Source organism: Mirounga angustirostris, unplaced genomic scaffold (assembly GCF_029215605.1).
Source record: "Mirounga angustirostris isolate CCGP_5_RB_7025 unplaced genomic scaffold, mMirAng1.0.hap1 SCAF_8, whole genome shotgun sequence".
In the NCBI taxonomy this organism is placed as follows: domain Eukaryota; kingdom Metazoa; phylum Chordata; class Mammalia; order Carnivora; family Phocidae; genus Mirounga; species Mirounga angustirostris.
Window position 1 is genome coordinate 92,502,556 of NW_026991716.1, and position 15,480 is coordinate 92,518,035.

General features: G+C 44.0%; 2 protein-coding genes across 3 annotated transcripts in view; both read right to left on the reverse strand.

Moving 5' to 3' along the window:
• BEND3 (BEN domain containing 3) overlaps positions 1-15,480 on the reverse strand; it is a 69,369-nt gene that overhangs the window by 35,205 nt on the left and 18,684 nt on the right. The window lies entirely within an intron of this gene.
• The window catches only part of PDSS2 (decaprenyl diphosphate synthase subunit 2), a 278,138-nt gene continuing 264,382 nt past the window's right edge, over positions 1,725-15,480 (reverse strand). The window contains exon 8 of the mRNA XM_064597946.1: positions 1,725-10,083. Within this exon, the coding sequence (XP_064454016.1) occupies positions 10,072-10,083 (12 nt within the window). The 3' untranslated portion in view covers positions 1,725-10,071. The remainder of the gene's footprint in view (positions 10,084-15,480) is intronic.

The following is a 15,480-nucleotide window of genomic DNA, read 5'->3' on the forward strand; positions in this document are numbered from 1 at the left end:
GGATTCTGCAAAAAGAAATGTTAGGAAGAGTGAAAATTGCTGCAATTCCACTCTCAATTTCAAGCCCTTGAGAAAACAAATGCCAATCTGAACTATAGCTCATTCTGAGTCCAGAGTGCTGGCTGGAGGCGTAGCAGCCACCAGGGCCCCCACACCCAGAGGGGCGCCCACGGGCCTGCAGTCAGGAGTCCCCACGCTGATCACACAGCTGCGACTGTCAGGAAGCAGGGAGTAAGGGGAGGCTGGTTTCCCAGCCAATCAGTGCCCATTAAAAAAAGAAGAAAAAGAAGACATACTAGTCTAGTAACCGGCCAATTTTTAAGAAATTATTTCATGCTGTGAGTCAAGACTTTTTAAATGAAATGGTATACATACATAGATACACACATTTTTGGGGGGTCTTATTTGACCTAAATTTTTTTCTGTACAATGAAACACCTCATAAAAATGAACTCGAGATCCAGCGGTTCTACTTCTAGGAATCCTTCGAGGGGAACTACTCAACCAAAGCTACATCTACAAGTATGTTCATTGCAGGATCATTCATGTTAGCAAAAAAATGGGAGGGGTTTTGAAAAATTGTTCAATAAATGACACATGCTAGCATACTACATAGGCTTTAGAAAGAGAAGTACTCTTTTTTATGGGGACAGAAGAATGAATGTCAATGCCACATTTGAGTAAAAGACAATTAGAGATCTATTTGAAAGAGGACTTGGGCTGTCTCCGTTTTGACCTCAAACTTTTCTAGTTGGGTTCTTTCCAGTTTGTCTCTTGGCTCAGGCGGAAGACCCTGAGGGCAGAGCATCCGCTAATGGGAGCCAAAACTATCCCCTGACCAGCAAGGACTGCCCTGAGCCTACAAGACCCCTCCCAGGATTGACTCCAGGACACTGATCCTTTTGACCTTCACTGCCTACCTGCAGGTACCTGCCCACCTTTGCCCCACATTTTCCTTATATAAACCTGGAAGTAGTTTCAGCCTTTTGGAGATAGTCTTCTAGAGGCTACTCTGTGTTCCTCCCACTGTTGGCTTCATTTAAATAAATTCCATTCTTGTGCACGGTGCCTGGCTGGCTCAGTCGGAAGAGCATGCAACTCTTGATCTTGGGTCATGAGTTTGAGCCCCCAGGTCTGAGTATAGAGATTATTAAAAAAAATTTTTTTTTTTAATTCCTTTCTTGGGGCGCCTGGGTGGCTCAGCTGTTAAGCATATGCCTTCGGCTCAGGTCATGATCCCAGGGTCCTGGGATTGAGCCCCGCATCGGGCTCCCTGCTCGGCGGGAAGCCTGCTTCTCCCTCTCCCACTCCCCCTGCTTGTGTTCCCTCTCTCGCTGTGTCTGTCTCTTTCAAATAAATAAAATCTTAAATAAATAAATAAATAAATAAATAAATAAATAAATAAATAAATAAATTCCTTTCTTGTTCCACCACCATTTGTTTCTCTGCCTTTGGATTTTGTCAGTGGCGGCTGGCTAAGCCTGGTCTGTTTGGGACCCCTGGAGCCAGGTGCTGTCACACTCCTGTGTGCCAGACAACATAAGTAGTATCATCCTGTTTTTGTAAAAAAAAGAAAAACAAATACATATATTTCAGCGTAAGTTAGAAGATGTGGAAAACGGGGAGGCATGGTTTCCCCTACGGTATAGGCTGGGAGCGAGAAAAGGAATGTACTTTTTCACATAATACCTTTGTGTCATGTTCGGTTTTATTTTTTCCCACAATGGGCATCCATTGCTTTTGCAGCCCTGTACCCCCTTCCCACAGACGTCACCGGGGCCTACAGAGCAAAAGTCACCCTGGAGTAGGTAAGTCATGCAGAGCTGGTGTGAGAGTCTGGACTTACTCCTGTCACCAGGCTCCCCTTTATCTACATGTTCTTATTAGAAAACAGAGAGAAGAGATCTTAATAATGTTCCAAAAGTTAATATGGCATTTGGCTACAGAATCCATGTCTCCCTTTCCCCAAGCTTCTGAATTGTCAACCCAGTATTTTAGAGAAGTAACTGTGAATATACCTAAGGATTTCCCTAGAATCATGGCACATTAAGGTCTGGGAAATAATAAATGCGGAGTGCTTGATTATACCAAGAAGGAAGCTGAAGCAAAAAGGAAAGGTGGCGGGGCGCCTGGGTGGCTCAGTCGTTAAGCGTCTGCCTTCGGCTCAGGTCATGATCCCAGGGTCCTGGGATTGAGCCCCGCATCGGGCTCCCTGCTCGGCGGGAAGCCTGCTTTTCCCTCTCCTGCTCCCACTGCTTGTGTTCCCCTCTCCCGCTGTGTCTCTCTCTGTCAAATAAATAAATAAAAATCTTAAAAAAAAAAAAAAAGGAAAGGTGGCTTGCCCAAGGCACATTGGCTTCTGGAGTGTTTTTGGGTTCCTCTTTGTTATTCCTACCAAAGGCCAAACACATTAAAAAAAAAAAAAGTCAGAGGCCACAAAAAAGTGAAATATACAAGGTTTGTGCTTCACAGCGTATATTTATTCGGAATAGCAGCCCCTGCCGCCAGCCCCATCCTTCAGTTAACTTAGATCTCTTCCTCGAGAGGCTTCGGGTAGTCCAAGTCTGGGCGAGATGCCCCTGCTCTGTACTTCCACAGTGCCTTTTCTTTCCTGGTCATAGAGGCTATTAGGAACTCAACTCTGACCTCCCCCTAAATCCATGTGTTGAAGTCCTAACCCCCAGTATGCCTGAGAAAGTGACTGTATTTATTTTTTTAATTACTTTTTAAAAATTTTATTTACTTATTTTTGAGAGAGAGAGAAAGCATGCCCACAAGCTGGGGGAGGGCAGAGAGAGAGAGGCAGATGCCCCACTGAGCAGGGAGCCTGATGCAGAACTGGATCCCAGGACCCTCGATCCCATGATGCTTAACTGACTGAGCCACCCAGGTGCCCCAAGTGACTGTATTTAGAGATGGAATCTCTAAAGAGGTAATTAATGTTAAATGAGGTCATATGGGTGTGCCTCTCAGTCCAATGACCGGTATTCTTTTTTTTCATTTAAATTCAATTAATTAACATTATGTATTATTGGTTTCAGAGGCAGATGTCAGTGATTCATCAGTTGCATATAACACCCAGTGCTCTTACATCAGTGCACTCCTAAATGCCCATCGACCAGTTACTCCATCCCCCCACCCCCTCCCCTCCAGTGACCCTGAGTCTGTTTCCTCTGATTAAGAGTCTCCCGTGTGTTCTTTTTTTTTTAAGATTTTATTTATTTATTTATTAGAGAGCGAACGAGAGAGAAACAGCATGAGAGAGGAGAGAGTTAGAGGGAGAAGCAGGCTCCCCGCTGAGCCGGGAGCCCAATGTGGGACTTGATCCCAGGACCCTGGGATCATGACCTGAGCCGAAGGCAGTCGCCTAACCAACTGAGCCACCCAGGCGCCCTCCCGTGTATTCTTAAAAGCAGAGGGAGAGTCACCAGCAATGCACACAGAGAAAAGGCCAACAGGGGACATGAAGAGAAGGAGGCCATCTGCAAGCCAGGGAGAAGGGGCCTCAGGGGAAACCAATGTGCTGGTACCCTGACCTCCGGCATCCAGAATTATGAGAAATAAAGGTCTGTGGTTTAAGCCCCTGAGTCTGTGATGTTTTGTTACGGCAAATTAGCTGACTAATACAGAGACTCTGCTCACAGGAAGCTGTAAGTGCCTTTCTGTAAACTCCTGGAGGGCAAGACCCTGTTCCAATGCTCTGTCTCCGAGTACCTGGCTCTGTGCCTCAGACACAGTCAATTCTCAACAAATATCTGCTGAAAGAATAAATGAATTGCTGTTAGATACCATGTTCCATTCCTCATCCTTTTTTTTTTATAGATGAAGAAACAAAAGGTCAAACATTAGGACAGGATGGGTCCTAGTCTGTATGAATGGTGCCTGGAAATGTCCCTGTACCCCCTATGCTGTTACAAGGGAAGAGCCCAAAGGCAAGTAGCTAATTCATGGTAGAATCTGCGCCACATGCCAGAACCGCACCCCCCTGCCCAATACAGAACTCTATAAAGTTCACAGTCATAAAGGTCTTCCCATTGTTGTCTTAGTCTGCTCTGGCCGCCATAACAAAATACCCTGCACTTGGGGGCTTAAATAATGGAAATTTATCTTCTCACTTTTCTGGAGGCTGGAAGTCTGAGATCAGAGTGGCAGCACGGTTGCGTTCTGGTGAAAGCTGGCTTCCTGGTTTGCAGATAGCTACCTTCCTGCTGCGTCCTCACATGGTGAATAGGAAAAGAGTAAACTCGCTGTGTATTTCTTCTTATAAGAGCACTGATCCTGGGGTGCCTGGGTGGCTCAGTGGGTTGAGTGTCTGAACTCTTGGTTTCAGCTCAGGTCATGATCTCAGGGTCGTGAGATTGAGCCCCATGTTGGACTCCACACTCGGCGGGGAGTCTGCTTGGGATTCTCTTTCCCCCTTTGCCACTCCCCCCTACTCTTGCGTGCTTTCCCCCACCCCTCAAATAAATAAATCTTAAAAAAAAAAAAAAGAGCACTGATCCTACCATGAGGGCCCCACCCTTATGACCTCATCTAAGCCTCATTACCTCCCAAAGGCCCCATCTTCAAATACCTTTACACTGGGGGTTAGGGCTTCAACATATGGATTTGGGAGGAACATAAACATTCAGTTCATAACAACAGTGTTTTCACATTTTGTCACCCTGTTTGCCTTTGATCACGGATCTGCGAGAGATGGAACAGGTATATCACCTCCCCATACCAATTTATCCCATTTTTGAACAGATGAAAAAAAAAAAAAATGTCCAGAGAGATTAGATGGTTTGTAACTCATTCTTTCATGTAACAAATAGTTACTGCAGACCTAATATGTGCCAGGCTCTCGATGAGTAACTGACAATTGGCATGACCTGCATTATAGCCAAAGTACTAGCTCTTCTGCTATTTTCCAATTAAGTCTAGTTATTTCCCAATTTAATTGTTCAAAACAGAAATAGTGCTGACTAGAATAGAATTTAATCTTCTCCTTTCAGAAAATCCCATTCTACACTAAGACACATAGGAGTGCTGGAGCACTCCTTTCCTGCTCACACTGGGCACTTCCGCCTCTTCTGCCTGAGCCTTAGAGGCTTTTAGAGGCCCCTTGTCAATGCCTGGTCTTCCTTCAAAACCTCCTCTGTCGTGTTTTCACCAGCCCCTTCCCCACCAGAGGTAGTAGCACCCAGGTTTGTGCTCCCGCTTAGACCTTTTTTGCAGACGGCCCTCATCTCAGCCTAACTGGTCTTACTTGATGGTACTGTGATTCACATTGTCCATGATACTTTTGGACTGGACTCCATGATGCTTCAGAATGTGTGTCAAACCTTCTGCCACCTTCTGCATTAAGGATCTTAAGTGGTTCTTCCCTGCTGTGACTCAGACACAGGCTCTAGATATTCCAGCTGACTGGACTGGGGGCTAAGCCTCGAAATATGGGTTCAAGGCTGCATGTGGACGATGCCAGACCCTTCTGGGGCTCCCAGACCCGCTCAGGAGGAGGACTCTGAAGTGGATGATGACAAAGCCACACAACTGAATCTTCCCTTTTAAAAAAGTATACGGGGGTACCTGGGTGGCTCAGTCGGTTGAGTGTCTGACTCTTGGTTTAGGTTCAGGTCGTGATCTCAGGGTCCTGGGATCGAGCCCTATATTGGGCTCTGGCTCAGCAGTCTGCTGGAGGTCATCTCCCCCTCCTTCTCCCTCTGCTCCTCTCTCTGCTGGTGCGTGCACTCTCTCTCTCTCTCTAAAATAAATACAATCTTTTTTAAAATATTTTTTTAAAGATTTTATTTATTTATTTGTCAGAGAGAGAGTGAGAGTGAACAGCACAAGCAGGGGGAATGGCAGAGGGAGAAGCAGGCTCCCCACCGAGCAAGGAGCCCGATGCAGGACTCGATCCCAGGACCCTGGGATCATGACCTGAGTCAAAGGCAGCCACTTAACCAACTGAGCCACCCAGGCATCCCTAAAATAAATAAAATCTTTAAAAAATAATAATAAAACAATTAAAAGTATACAGGTTGGATGGTGTTTTTCTTTCCTAGGGCTGCCATCACAAAGTGCCACAAACTGGGTGGCTTAGAACATCAGAAACTTATTATCTCACAATTTTGGAGTCAAGAAGACCAAAATCAAGGTGTTGGTCAGGTTGATTCTTTCTGAGGGCTGTGAACGAGCATCTGTTCCAGGCCTCTCTCTGTTTCTGGTAGCCTCAGCTATTCTTTGGCTTGTCGATGGCATTCTCCCTATGTCTTCACATAGTCTTCCCTCTGTACATGCCTGTCTCTGTGTCCAAATTTCTCCTTTTTATTTTATTTTAATTTAGTTTATGAAAGATTTATTTGAGAGAGAGCATGCGGTCATGCATGGGGGGGAAGGGCAGAGGGAGAGAATCTTCAAGCAGACTCCCCACTGAGCACAGAGCTTGATGCGGGGCCAGATCCAATGACCCATAAGATCATGACCTGAGCTAAAACCAAGAGTCGGACACTCAACTGACTGAACCACCCAGGTGCCCCCAAATCTCTCCTTTTTATAAGAATGCCAGTCATAGTGAATTGGAACCATCCTAATGACCTCACCTCAACTTGATCATCTGCAAAGACCCTATTTCCAAATAACGTCCTGTTCACAGATACTGAGGGTAAGGATTTCAGTGTCTTTTGGGGGATACACTTCAACTCATAAAAGTCGGGGAAAAGAGTAGTATGCTATTCTGGACCCAGTCTTAGCATCCCAGAAGCACAGGGCCCCAGAGTGAATGTTCCGCTGACAAGGTGACTTCCTCTGCTACCAGCACAAATCCAAGGACTCCTGCAAAACCTGTCACTGCAGGAACCTGCCTTCCCTTTTATTTCTAAAGAATGTGCCTAATTTAGGGGCTCCTGGGTGGCTCAGTTGTTGGGCGTCTGCCTTCGGCTCAGATCATGATCCCAGGGTCCTGGGATCGAGCCCCGCATCGGGCTCCCTGCTCTGTGGGAAGCCTGCTTCTCCCTCTCCCACTCCCCCTGCTTGTGTTCCCTCTCTCACTGTGTCTTTCTCTGTCAAATAAATAAATAAATAATCGTTAAAAAAAAGAATGTGCCTAATTTAATTTTGCTGCTCCCTGAAGATTTGGCCATTGCATTCATGCTTCCATCCCTCCGCCCAATTGTTGTCCGGCAGATAGCAAGTGGTAATAAATACTGTGGTGCTTGCTAGCTGTGGAGTGCTGAGCTTATACAGTCAGGCGGACCTGGATTTGAATCCCGACTCCAACGTGTGCCCAGTGTGAGATTTTAGAAGCTTGCTCAAACTTTTTGGCTTCCGGTTCCCTATTCACAGCATGGGGCAACCCCCCCCCCCCCGGGTGGTTATAAACAAGGCGGTTAGGTTTAGCATTGCTCTAGTGGTTGGCGGAAGGTTATCTCAGTAAAGGAGAGCTGTTATTTGTACTGGTCATAAATGAGGTAAGCGACCTGTTGAGATAACTAACCCAGGCACATAACAGCTGGGGTTTTGAAAAACACATTTCTAGTTTAGCAGCAAAAACACCAAGGTTCATATGCCCAACCTGAATGCTGACACCCATAGAACCCCATTTTATTTTATTTTATTATTAGTTTTTAAAAGATTCTATTTGTTTTTTTGACACAGAGAGAGAGAGCACAAGAGGGGGAGCAGCAGAGGGAGAGGGAGAAGCAGACTCCCCACTGAGCCAGGAGCCCGACGCGGGGCTCCATCCCAGGACCCTGGGACCATGACCTGAGCCGAAGGCAGACGCTTAACCGACTGAGCCACCGGGCGCCCCCCAGAGCCCCATTTTAAGTCGAAACTCCATGCAGAAAGGGAGAGATGCCACCGTATGATTCTAAAACAGGTGATGGTTCCCAAACCACAATTCTAGTGCTGATTCTCTTTCCGCCATCCACAAGGAAAAGAACACTGCGTCCTGCTGTCTTTCTCCAGGACAGGTTCTGGAAGCCTCTATCACGTGAGCACAATGGAGCCGCTAGAGCTCCGAGCTAAACAACCAAGCCAGTGAGATAATAAAGGTATTCCATGAGATCTGAGTTCATACATTTGTGTGTGTGAAATAACTATGTTTATAATTTACTTTCTATGTTAAGCCCCATTGTTTTGGAGTCTTCCCCACCCTCAGCGGGCTTCCAAGGGCCTCTGACCTCCAGGCATTTGCCCACATCGGTTCTGGATAAGCCACCCATCGTCCTGCTCACTATGCCCTGCAGGCAGCGGCTCTGCCAAGCCTGACTGGGGACATGATCATCTCTTTGCAAGGCTGCCTGGAACAGGGATACTTGATGCAAATGCCTACAGGAAGCAGCAAGGAGAATTCAAGCGGGAAGCTGGTGGATTGCCTCTTCAACACATAAGAACATCTTCACTTCTACAAAAAAATGCACTAGCTCCCCTGTTTCTTTCAATGTGAGCCATCTTTAGTCTATCTTTTGTTTTTCCACTTAACGGAAAAAATCTTGGGTAAAGAGGAGCATCCTCTATTGCCTGGAAAACAGCAGTGAGTGTTAGGATGAGTAACTCTTGGTGTCAGTGCAGGGAAAAGGCAGGGACGGGTGGGGACTCTGGCGAACAAGAGGGTTCAGTCCTTATCCAAGGCAGACAGCCATTTGGTGCCATTATAGACTGAATCCAGTATGGCCAAATCCGCCAATTACTTTAGAGAAACCCAAACCTGGAATTTTATGTGAAATTGCCCAGATTTTTAATATGAATGACTGAAATTCACACAGCCAAACAAAGTCAGATCTAGCCCACAGCCTCTAGTTTGTGCCATGGCTCACATCTGTGTCTTCTCGAAGGGCAGGCCTGCCTCCCAGCCAGGTTGCCAGAAAGCTCCCGTGCCAGCCCTGCTCCTCCTCACCACCCTGTCCGGGATCCTCCTGCGTCTGCCCAAGACATTTTGCCTATGGCTCAAATCATCTCCTTGCTGGGGCTTTACGCTTTTAGAAACAAAAGCTTGAGGGCGATTTCAGCTTTCTGTTCCATCTCATGCCTTCACCAAGACAATAAACCCAGATGGGAATTTCTGCTTGGAGGCAGGGAAGAGAAAGGGAGAAATAACAGGAGAATAAAAATATAGATTAATATCTCAAAAATATTATCTTGCTGAACATATTTGAGTTGAGGTTATCTATAAGGCAGTTTCAGAATTTCTCTGTGGCTTCTAAGGAAGCACTAGGAAAATCTTTTAGGAAGGAAATCCCCATTCAGGCAATTAATCAGATTCCAGTTTTCAAGTAAAATATAAGTATCTAACACAGTGTCTTCTTAATAATTTATTATAACGTAACATTTACTTTTATTAGTGTAGTACCTTGTTTTCCTGATTCTACCAGAGGCAATTTCTGAATTCAATAATAATGTTTTTGAAAAATATGTAATAACTTGGAGGTTTAGCCATCGAGTTAATAGTAAACACACGATACTAGTTATTACGGAGCCGTCACTGGTTTAAAGGACTAACATTATTACTGAGCCATTACTGGTTTAAAAGACTAAAGCAATATAACCCTTGTGCTCCGGGAAGATGATAAATTTGGGAGCAGAAAGTTCAGACTCAAATCACCTTTGTTTCATCATTTTCTTTGATGGTGGGAGAGAGATGCTGGTCTCACTGTGATACTGATTTGAGTGGTCAGGAGCGGGGCAAGAATATTAGAAATACACCAGATGAAAATCCTTCAAATAAACGACCTTATTACCCTCCTGACCTATACAATCAGCATGGAGCAAAGAGGAGTAATTGCCCTTTGGAACTCGCATGTGTGAATTTGAGGGAAAAGGGACCAGAGGAGTCCAATAATCTATATTACCTGCTTCCCTCGGAATATCTTACATTAGAAATTAGAGAGGTTTGAGGTTACTTTTCTTCAAAAAAATTAAAAACAGTTTTTTTAAAGGAAAGTATTAGCATCAGTGGAAATAAATGACCTATGTACAGTGCAAGGGAGAAACTCATAACCAGTTTGGGGACAGAGAGGGCACTTACGTTATGATTCTCTAAGACACACATTTGGTATTTCCTGAATTCTCTTTCTGGAGATACTGAAGTTTTCAAACGGTTATCTATAATAAAATATGTTACATCCAAGTTGCTATCCAATGATTTAATAACATTTAAATGTTAAAAAATGAAGACACACAAAAGGTACAGCTTCTGTACCCACTCAAATTCTTTGTAAGATACTTGTTGCAATCCCAGCTTTTTAAAAAAAATATTTTATTTATTTATTTGACAGAGAGAGAGAGAGAGAGCAAGAGAGGGGACACAAGCAGGGGGAGTGGGAGAGGGAGAAGCAGGCTCCCCACTGAGCAGGGAGCCCGATGCGGGGCTCGATCCCATGACCCTGGGATCATGACCTGAGCCGAAGGCAGACGCTTAACGACTGAGCCACCCAGGCGAGCAATCCCAGCTCTGAGTGAGTAAACTTTGTACTTGGGGGAGACTGCATTTATTCAGCCTTGACATTGGGTAAGTAAGTAAATTATTTCAGTGCCAAAGGGATCTCTAGTCTAGGCTAGAGTAAGTGAATGTGTTTTCCCAATGGCTACCTTCCCAGAGAATTTTTGCAGGGACAGAATTTGGCTGTTATCACTTGTAAAGAGAGGTGGGGGAGGCCCTTTAGTACCTAAATTAGGGTTGTGCACCCATGCCATTGGCAGGAGAGGGTGAGAACTCTCTGGAAGACAGCCTGACTGGTTTTAATGTGACAAAAACTTTCAAATTAAACAAATATTTATTGAACACCTACAACTGCGAAGCTTTGAGCCCTTTTGGGAATTAAAAAATGGATACGTCAAGTCCCTGTCCTCACAGAGATTTCAGTCTACCCAAGGAATCAACCGCTAACCCTCAGAACTGTCATATTGTAATATAAAGCAGAAGGCGGCACCAGAGGGAGACCCAGTGTTAAGGATGAGTGAGGAGCTGGCTCAGGAAGGTTCCGTGAAGGACGGGGCTGTCCTGAGAGGCTACAGGAAGGCTGAGCGGGATTCTGACCCACACAGGCTGGGTGAAGGGCATTCTGAGCAGAGAATACCGTGGGCAGCAGCTGAGTAGGAAACTGCAGGCCATATTTGGAAAGCTATAAATAGCCCTTTTGAGTAAAAACCAGAGAGCCAGTGAAGTTAGAGGCCAGGCAGAAGTAACAGGTAAGGTCAGAACAATAGGTAGTGGGCAGATGAAGGCCTGTGCTGGGGGGTGCCACAAATCTTCCTTGGTGCTCGACAATTTCATTGAAGACAGACATGACCTCTGGCAGCCACAAGCCAAGACGAGCCTGATCTCAAACAGCGAACTCTGCTGATCTCAGCGGTGCCGGGCTCTCAGACGGCCTATCTCCGACTCGGTTTAGTGACCCAGCCGTAACTCACAAGTGGAGGGTCGCCAGGAAGAGTGATGAGGACAGAAACAGAAATGTAACCAATAACTGACCACTACCCCCTTTACAGGCTTGCCCCTCCGTGCAGATGCTGAGAAGCCCAGTTTGTGTGTTCAGGGGGCACGCCTGTAAGACTGGAGTAGGGCCACGTGTTTATATGAGGAAGGAAAAGCTACCCCCCAAACCGAGAAATTCAACAAAGAAATAACCAAACTAAGAAGTTCTGAGCCTGTTGGGTAACAAGAGATCATCCACAAAAGGCAACTGTAAATTTAAGTTTTCATAGCATTCATATAATAGGGTTAATATTCTCCAGATGAAAATTTCCCCCTTTGCATGTCTTCCTTTTATTTTCCTGCTTGAATTTCAATTAGTCTCAACTAAATAAAGGCTTTTTATAGCCAACCAGAAACACTTGCAGTAATCAAAGGCTTTAAAATAAAAAAATATAGTGCTACTATGTTGTGTGCATTCAGGGGATCCTTCATAAGCACAGTAAAACCCCATAATAATGCCCTCATCAAAAATATAATTTTAGATATAATGCAGAATTGGCAACTGGCTTCCATTCTGGGCCTAGCCCCTGTTTGAGAACAGTACAGGGATAAGAGTCAGGGGTAGGGGTTAAAGTTCTATGCTAGGGGTGGGGATAGGGATCTTGGGGTGGAGACCAAGGTCATGAAGGTAAAGGAAAGGCATGTAAACTTGTTTCAGAAAAAGAGATAGGTGAAGAGTGAGTCTCTGGTCTCCGTATTCTCCAAGGTAAATTTCGGAATCTGGCCAACTAACTGGGACATTTCTGGAATCACTGATGCTTTCCTGCTGCCTCTGGACTCAGAACTGTCCCAACAATATTTAAATTGGAGCCAACCACCAGGTGGCACCAAATTACAGCTTTGTCTGGCCGAATTTAGATATGGCAGTTGGACTCCCAGAATTCCTCACCAGCTAGCTCCACACTGGTTGTTTTGTTGTTAACCTTACAAAAAACTGTGACCTTACATTTCACATTACTGAATTCTTTGGCTCTCACCCAATTACAGTAGGGTTTTACTGAATTAATTTATGAGAACCAATAATCAAGGCAAGTACTCTCAGTAGACTACAGACCAAAGGAGACTAAATTAGACATTGTGCTGATTGTTTTATACACATTAGCTGATTTAGTTCCTTCAGCAATCTATGTGGTTTAGGTTGAATAAGATGAAACTACCACTTCTATGGGCCAAAAATTGTCAGCCGTGGACATCTTCACATAGTTTAATCTGAAAGTTATTATTGAACTATTCCTTGGGTGTTGGGTTCTATACCTACCTCATAGCTTTAGCTTACTAACTGAATTATTCAAAAATTTCAATATATTTATTTTATGTGCTTGATTTATCAATTTCTGAAAGATGTGGCTAAAATCTTTTAACTATAACTTGATTTATCCATTTCTCCCAGAAAATTTTTAAAGATGTTTCTTTGTATATTTTGATGTTGTATTGTTAGGTGCATACAGGTTTTTGATGGTTAGAGCTTCTTGCTCTATTCCTTTAATCAGCATATAATGTCCTTCTTTGTCCCTTATATTTTTTTGCTCTATATTCTATATTGTCAGCTATTAAGATTCTTCCCCTTTTTTTCTTTTGGTTCATAATTTTTTTCCATCTTTTATTTTTAAACTTTTTGTGCCTTTTAAGTTTCTCTTTTAGACAACTTATTATTGGATCTTACTTTTTAACCCAATCAGAGTGGGGTTTTTTTTTTAAGATTTATTTTTTTATTTGAGAGAGAAGGAGAAAAAGAGAGCATGCAAGCACAAGTGTGGGAGGGGAAAAAGGCAGAGGGAGAGGGAGAAAGAATCCCCAAGCAGACTCCCTGCTGAGTGTGGAGCCTGACATGGGGCTCAATCCCAGGACCCTGAGATCACAGCCTGAGCCAAAATCAAGAGCTGCAGGCCTAACTGACTGAGCCACCCAGGCGCCCCCAGAGTCTGGTTTTTAATTAGTCAGTCTAATATTTAAACAATTTTTAATTCTAGCATAGTTAACATACAGTGTTTGGTCAATTTAATTAATGTATATTTATTATAATTCATTCCAATATAAGTACTTATTTCTGCATTTTATTTTACATTTTTCATTTACTACACATCTTATACTTCTTTTCCCCTTTCTGTATTTTTTTTTTTTTAGATGGGGGGGGAGAGGCAGAGAGAGGGCGAAAGAGAGAAAATCTTAAGCAGCCTCCATGCCCAGCACAGAGTCCAATATGGGGCTTGATCTCACAACCCTGAGATCATGACCTGAGCTGAAATTAAAGTTTGGATGCTTAACCGACTGAGCCACCCAGGTGTCCCCCTTTCTGTATTTTTTAAAATCAAGGTATAAATAACTTCAATATTAGTTTCAGGTGTATAACATAATGATTAGATTTTTCTTTTTAAAGATTTTAGTTTTAAGTAACCTCTACAGTCAACGTGGGGCTTGCACTCACAACCCTGAGGTCAAGAGTTGCATGCTCGGGGCACCTGGGTGGCTCAGTCGTTAAGTGTCTGCCTTGGGCTCAGGTCATGATCCCGGGGTCCTGGGATTGAGACCCACATCGGGCTCCTTGCTCAGCAGCTAGTCTGCTTCTCCCTCTCACTCCCCCTGCTTGTGTTCCTCTCTTGCTATGTCTCTGTCAAATAAATAAATAAAATCTTAAAAAAAAAAAAAGTTGCATGCTCTTCCAACTGAGTCAGCTGGGCACCCTGTGATTACCTTGAACAATGTTGGGGTTAGGAGCACTACCCACCACAGTTGAAAATCCACGTATAACTTTTGACTCCCCAAAACTTAACTATTAATAGCCTACTGTTGACTGGAAGCCTTACTGAAGAACATAAACAATTGAGTAACACATCTTTTGTATGTATTATATACTGTATTCTTTTTTTTTTTCTTAAGATTTTATTTATTTGACAGAGAGAGACACAGCGAGAGAGGGAACACAAGCAGGGCGAGTGGGAGAGGGAGAAGCAGGCTTCCTGCCAATGCGGGGCTCGATCCCAGGACCCTTGGATCATGACCTGAGCCGAAGGTAGAGCTTAACGACTGAGCCACCCAGGCGCCCCTATATACTGTATTCTTACAATAAAGTAAGCTAGAGAAAAGAAAATCATAATGAAAATACATTACCAGGACTGTATTTATGGGAAAAATCTGCATATAAATGGACCCACACGGTTCAAAGCTGCATTGTTCAAGGGACAACTGTATTACGAGATGATCACCACAGTAAGTTTAGTTAACATCCTTTACCACATAGAGCTACAGAGTTTTTTTTTCTTGTGATGAGAACTTCTAAGCTTTACTCTTTTAGCAATTTCCAAATATGCAATACAATATTATTCACCATAGTTACCATGCTGTACATTACATCCCTATGACATGGAGGTTTATACATTTTGACCCTCTTCACCCATCCTCCACCTGCCGCCCCACCCACCACCCCTCCCCCTCCCCCCAGCAAACAGCAATCTATTTCCTGTATCTAAGAGTTCAGGTTTTTTGTTTGTTTGTTTTTAAGATTCCACACATGAGAGAGGTCATGCAGTATTTGTTTTTCTCCATAGATTTTTATTTTTCTGGCTTAAATGTTGAGCATTTCAATCTGCCTGGAATCTGGCTTACTTCAAAGCTCGTGCTCTCTTTGTTGCACCACAGCAAGAATTAGAATATCAATGGAACCTTAGAAATTTGTCATCTACCCCCACTGGATCCAAAACTGGAATGTATGTGAGAATTACTTGGAAGCTTTTGAGAAATGTTATTCCTGCACCTCACCTTTGGAGATTCTGGCTCAGTACATCTGGGTAAAGCCCTGATACTAACACAAGCCCCTAATTTTGATGCAGGTGGTTCACATACCACATTGTGGGACTATTGTTACCATTTAGCCCCATAACTTCCCAAATGATAAGCTTTATGCTTATCTTTGTACTTTAAGTATTGCTTTTTGAAGATACACCCCTGGGGGAAGGGGAAGATGCACCCCTGTAAAAGAAGACTGTTTGGGAAAACACAAATTTGGAAACAAAACGGAAAGAAGAGCC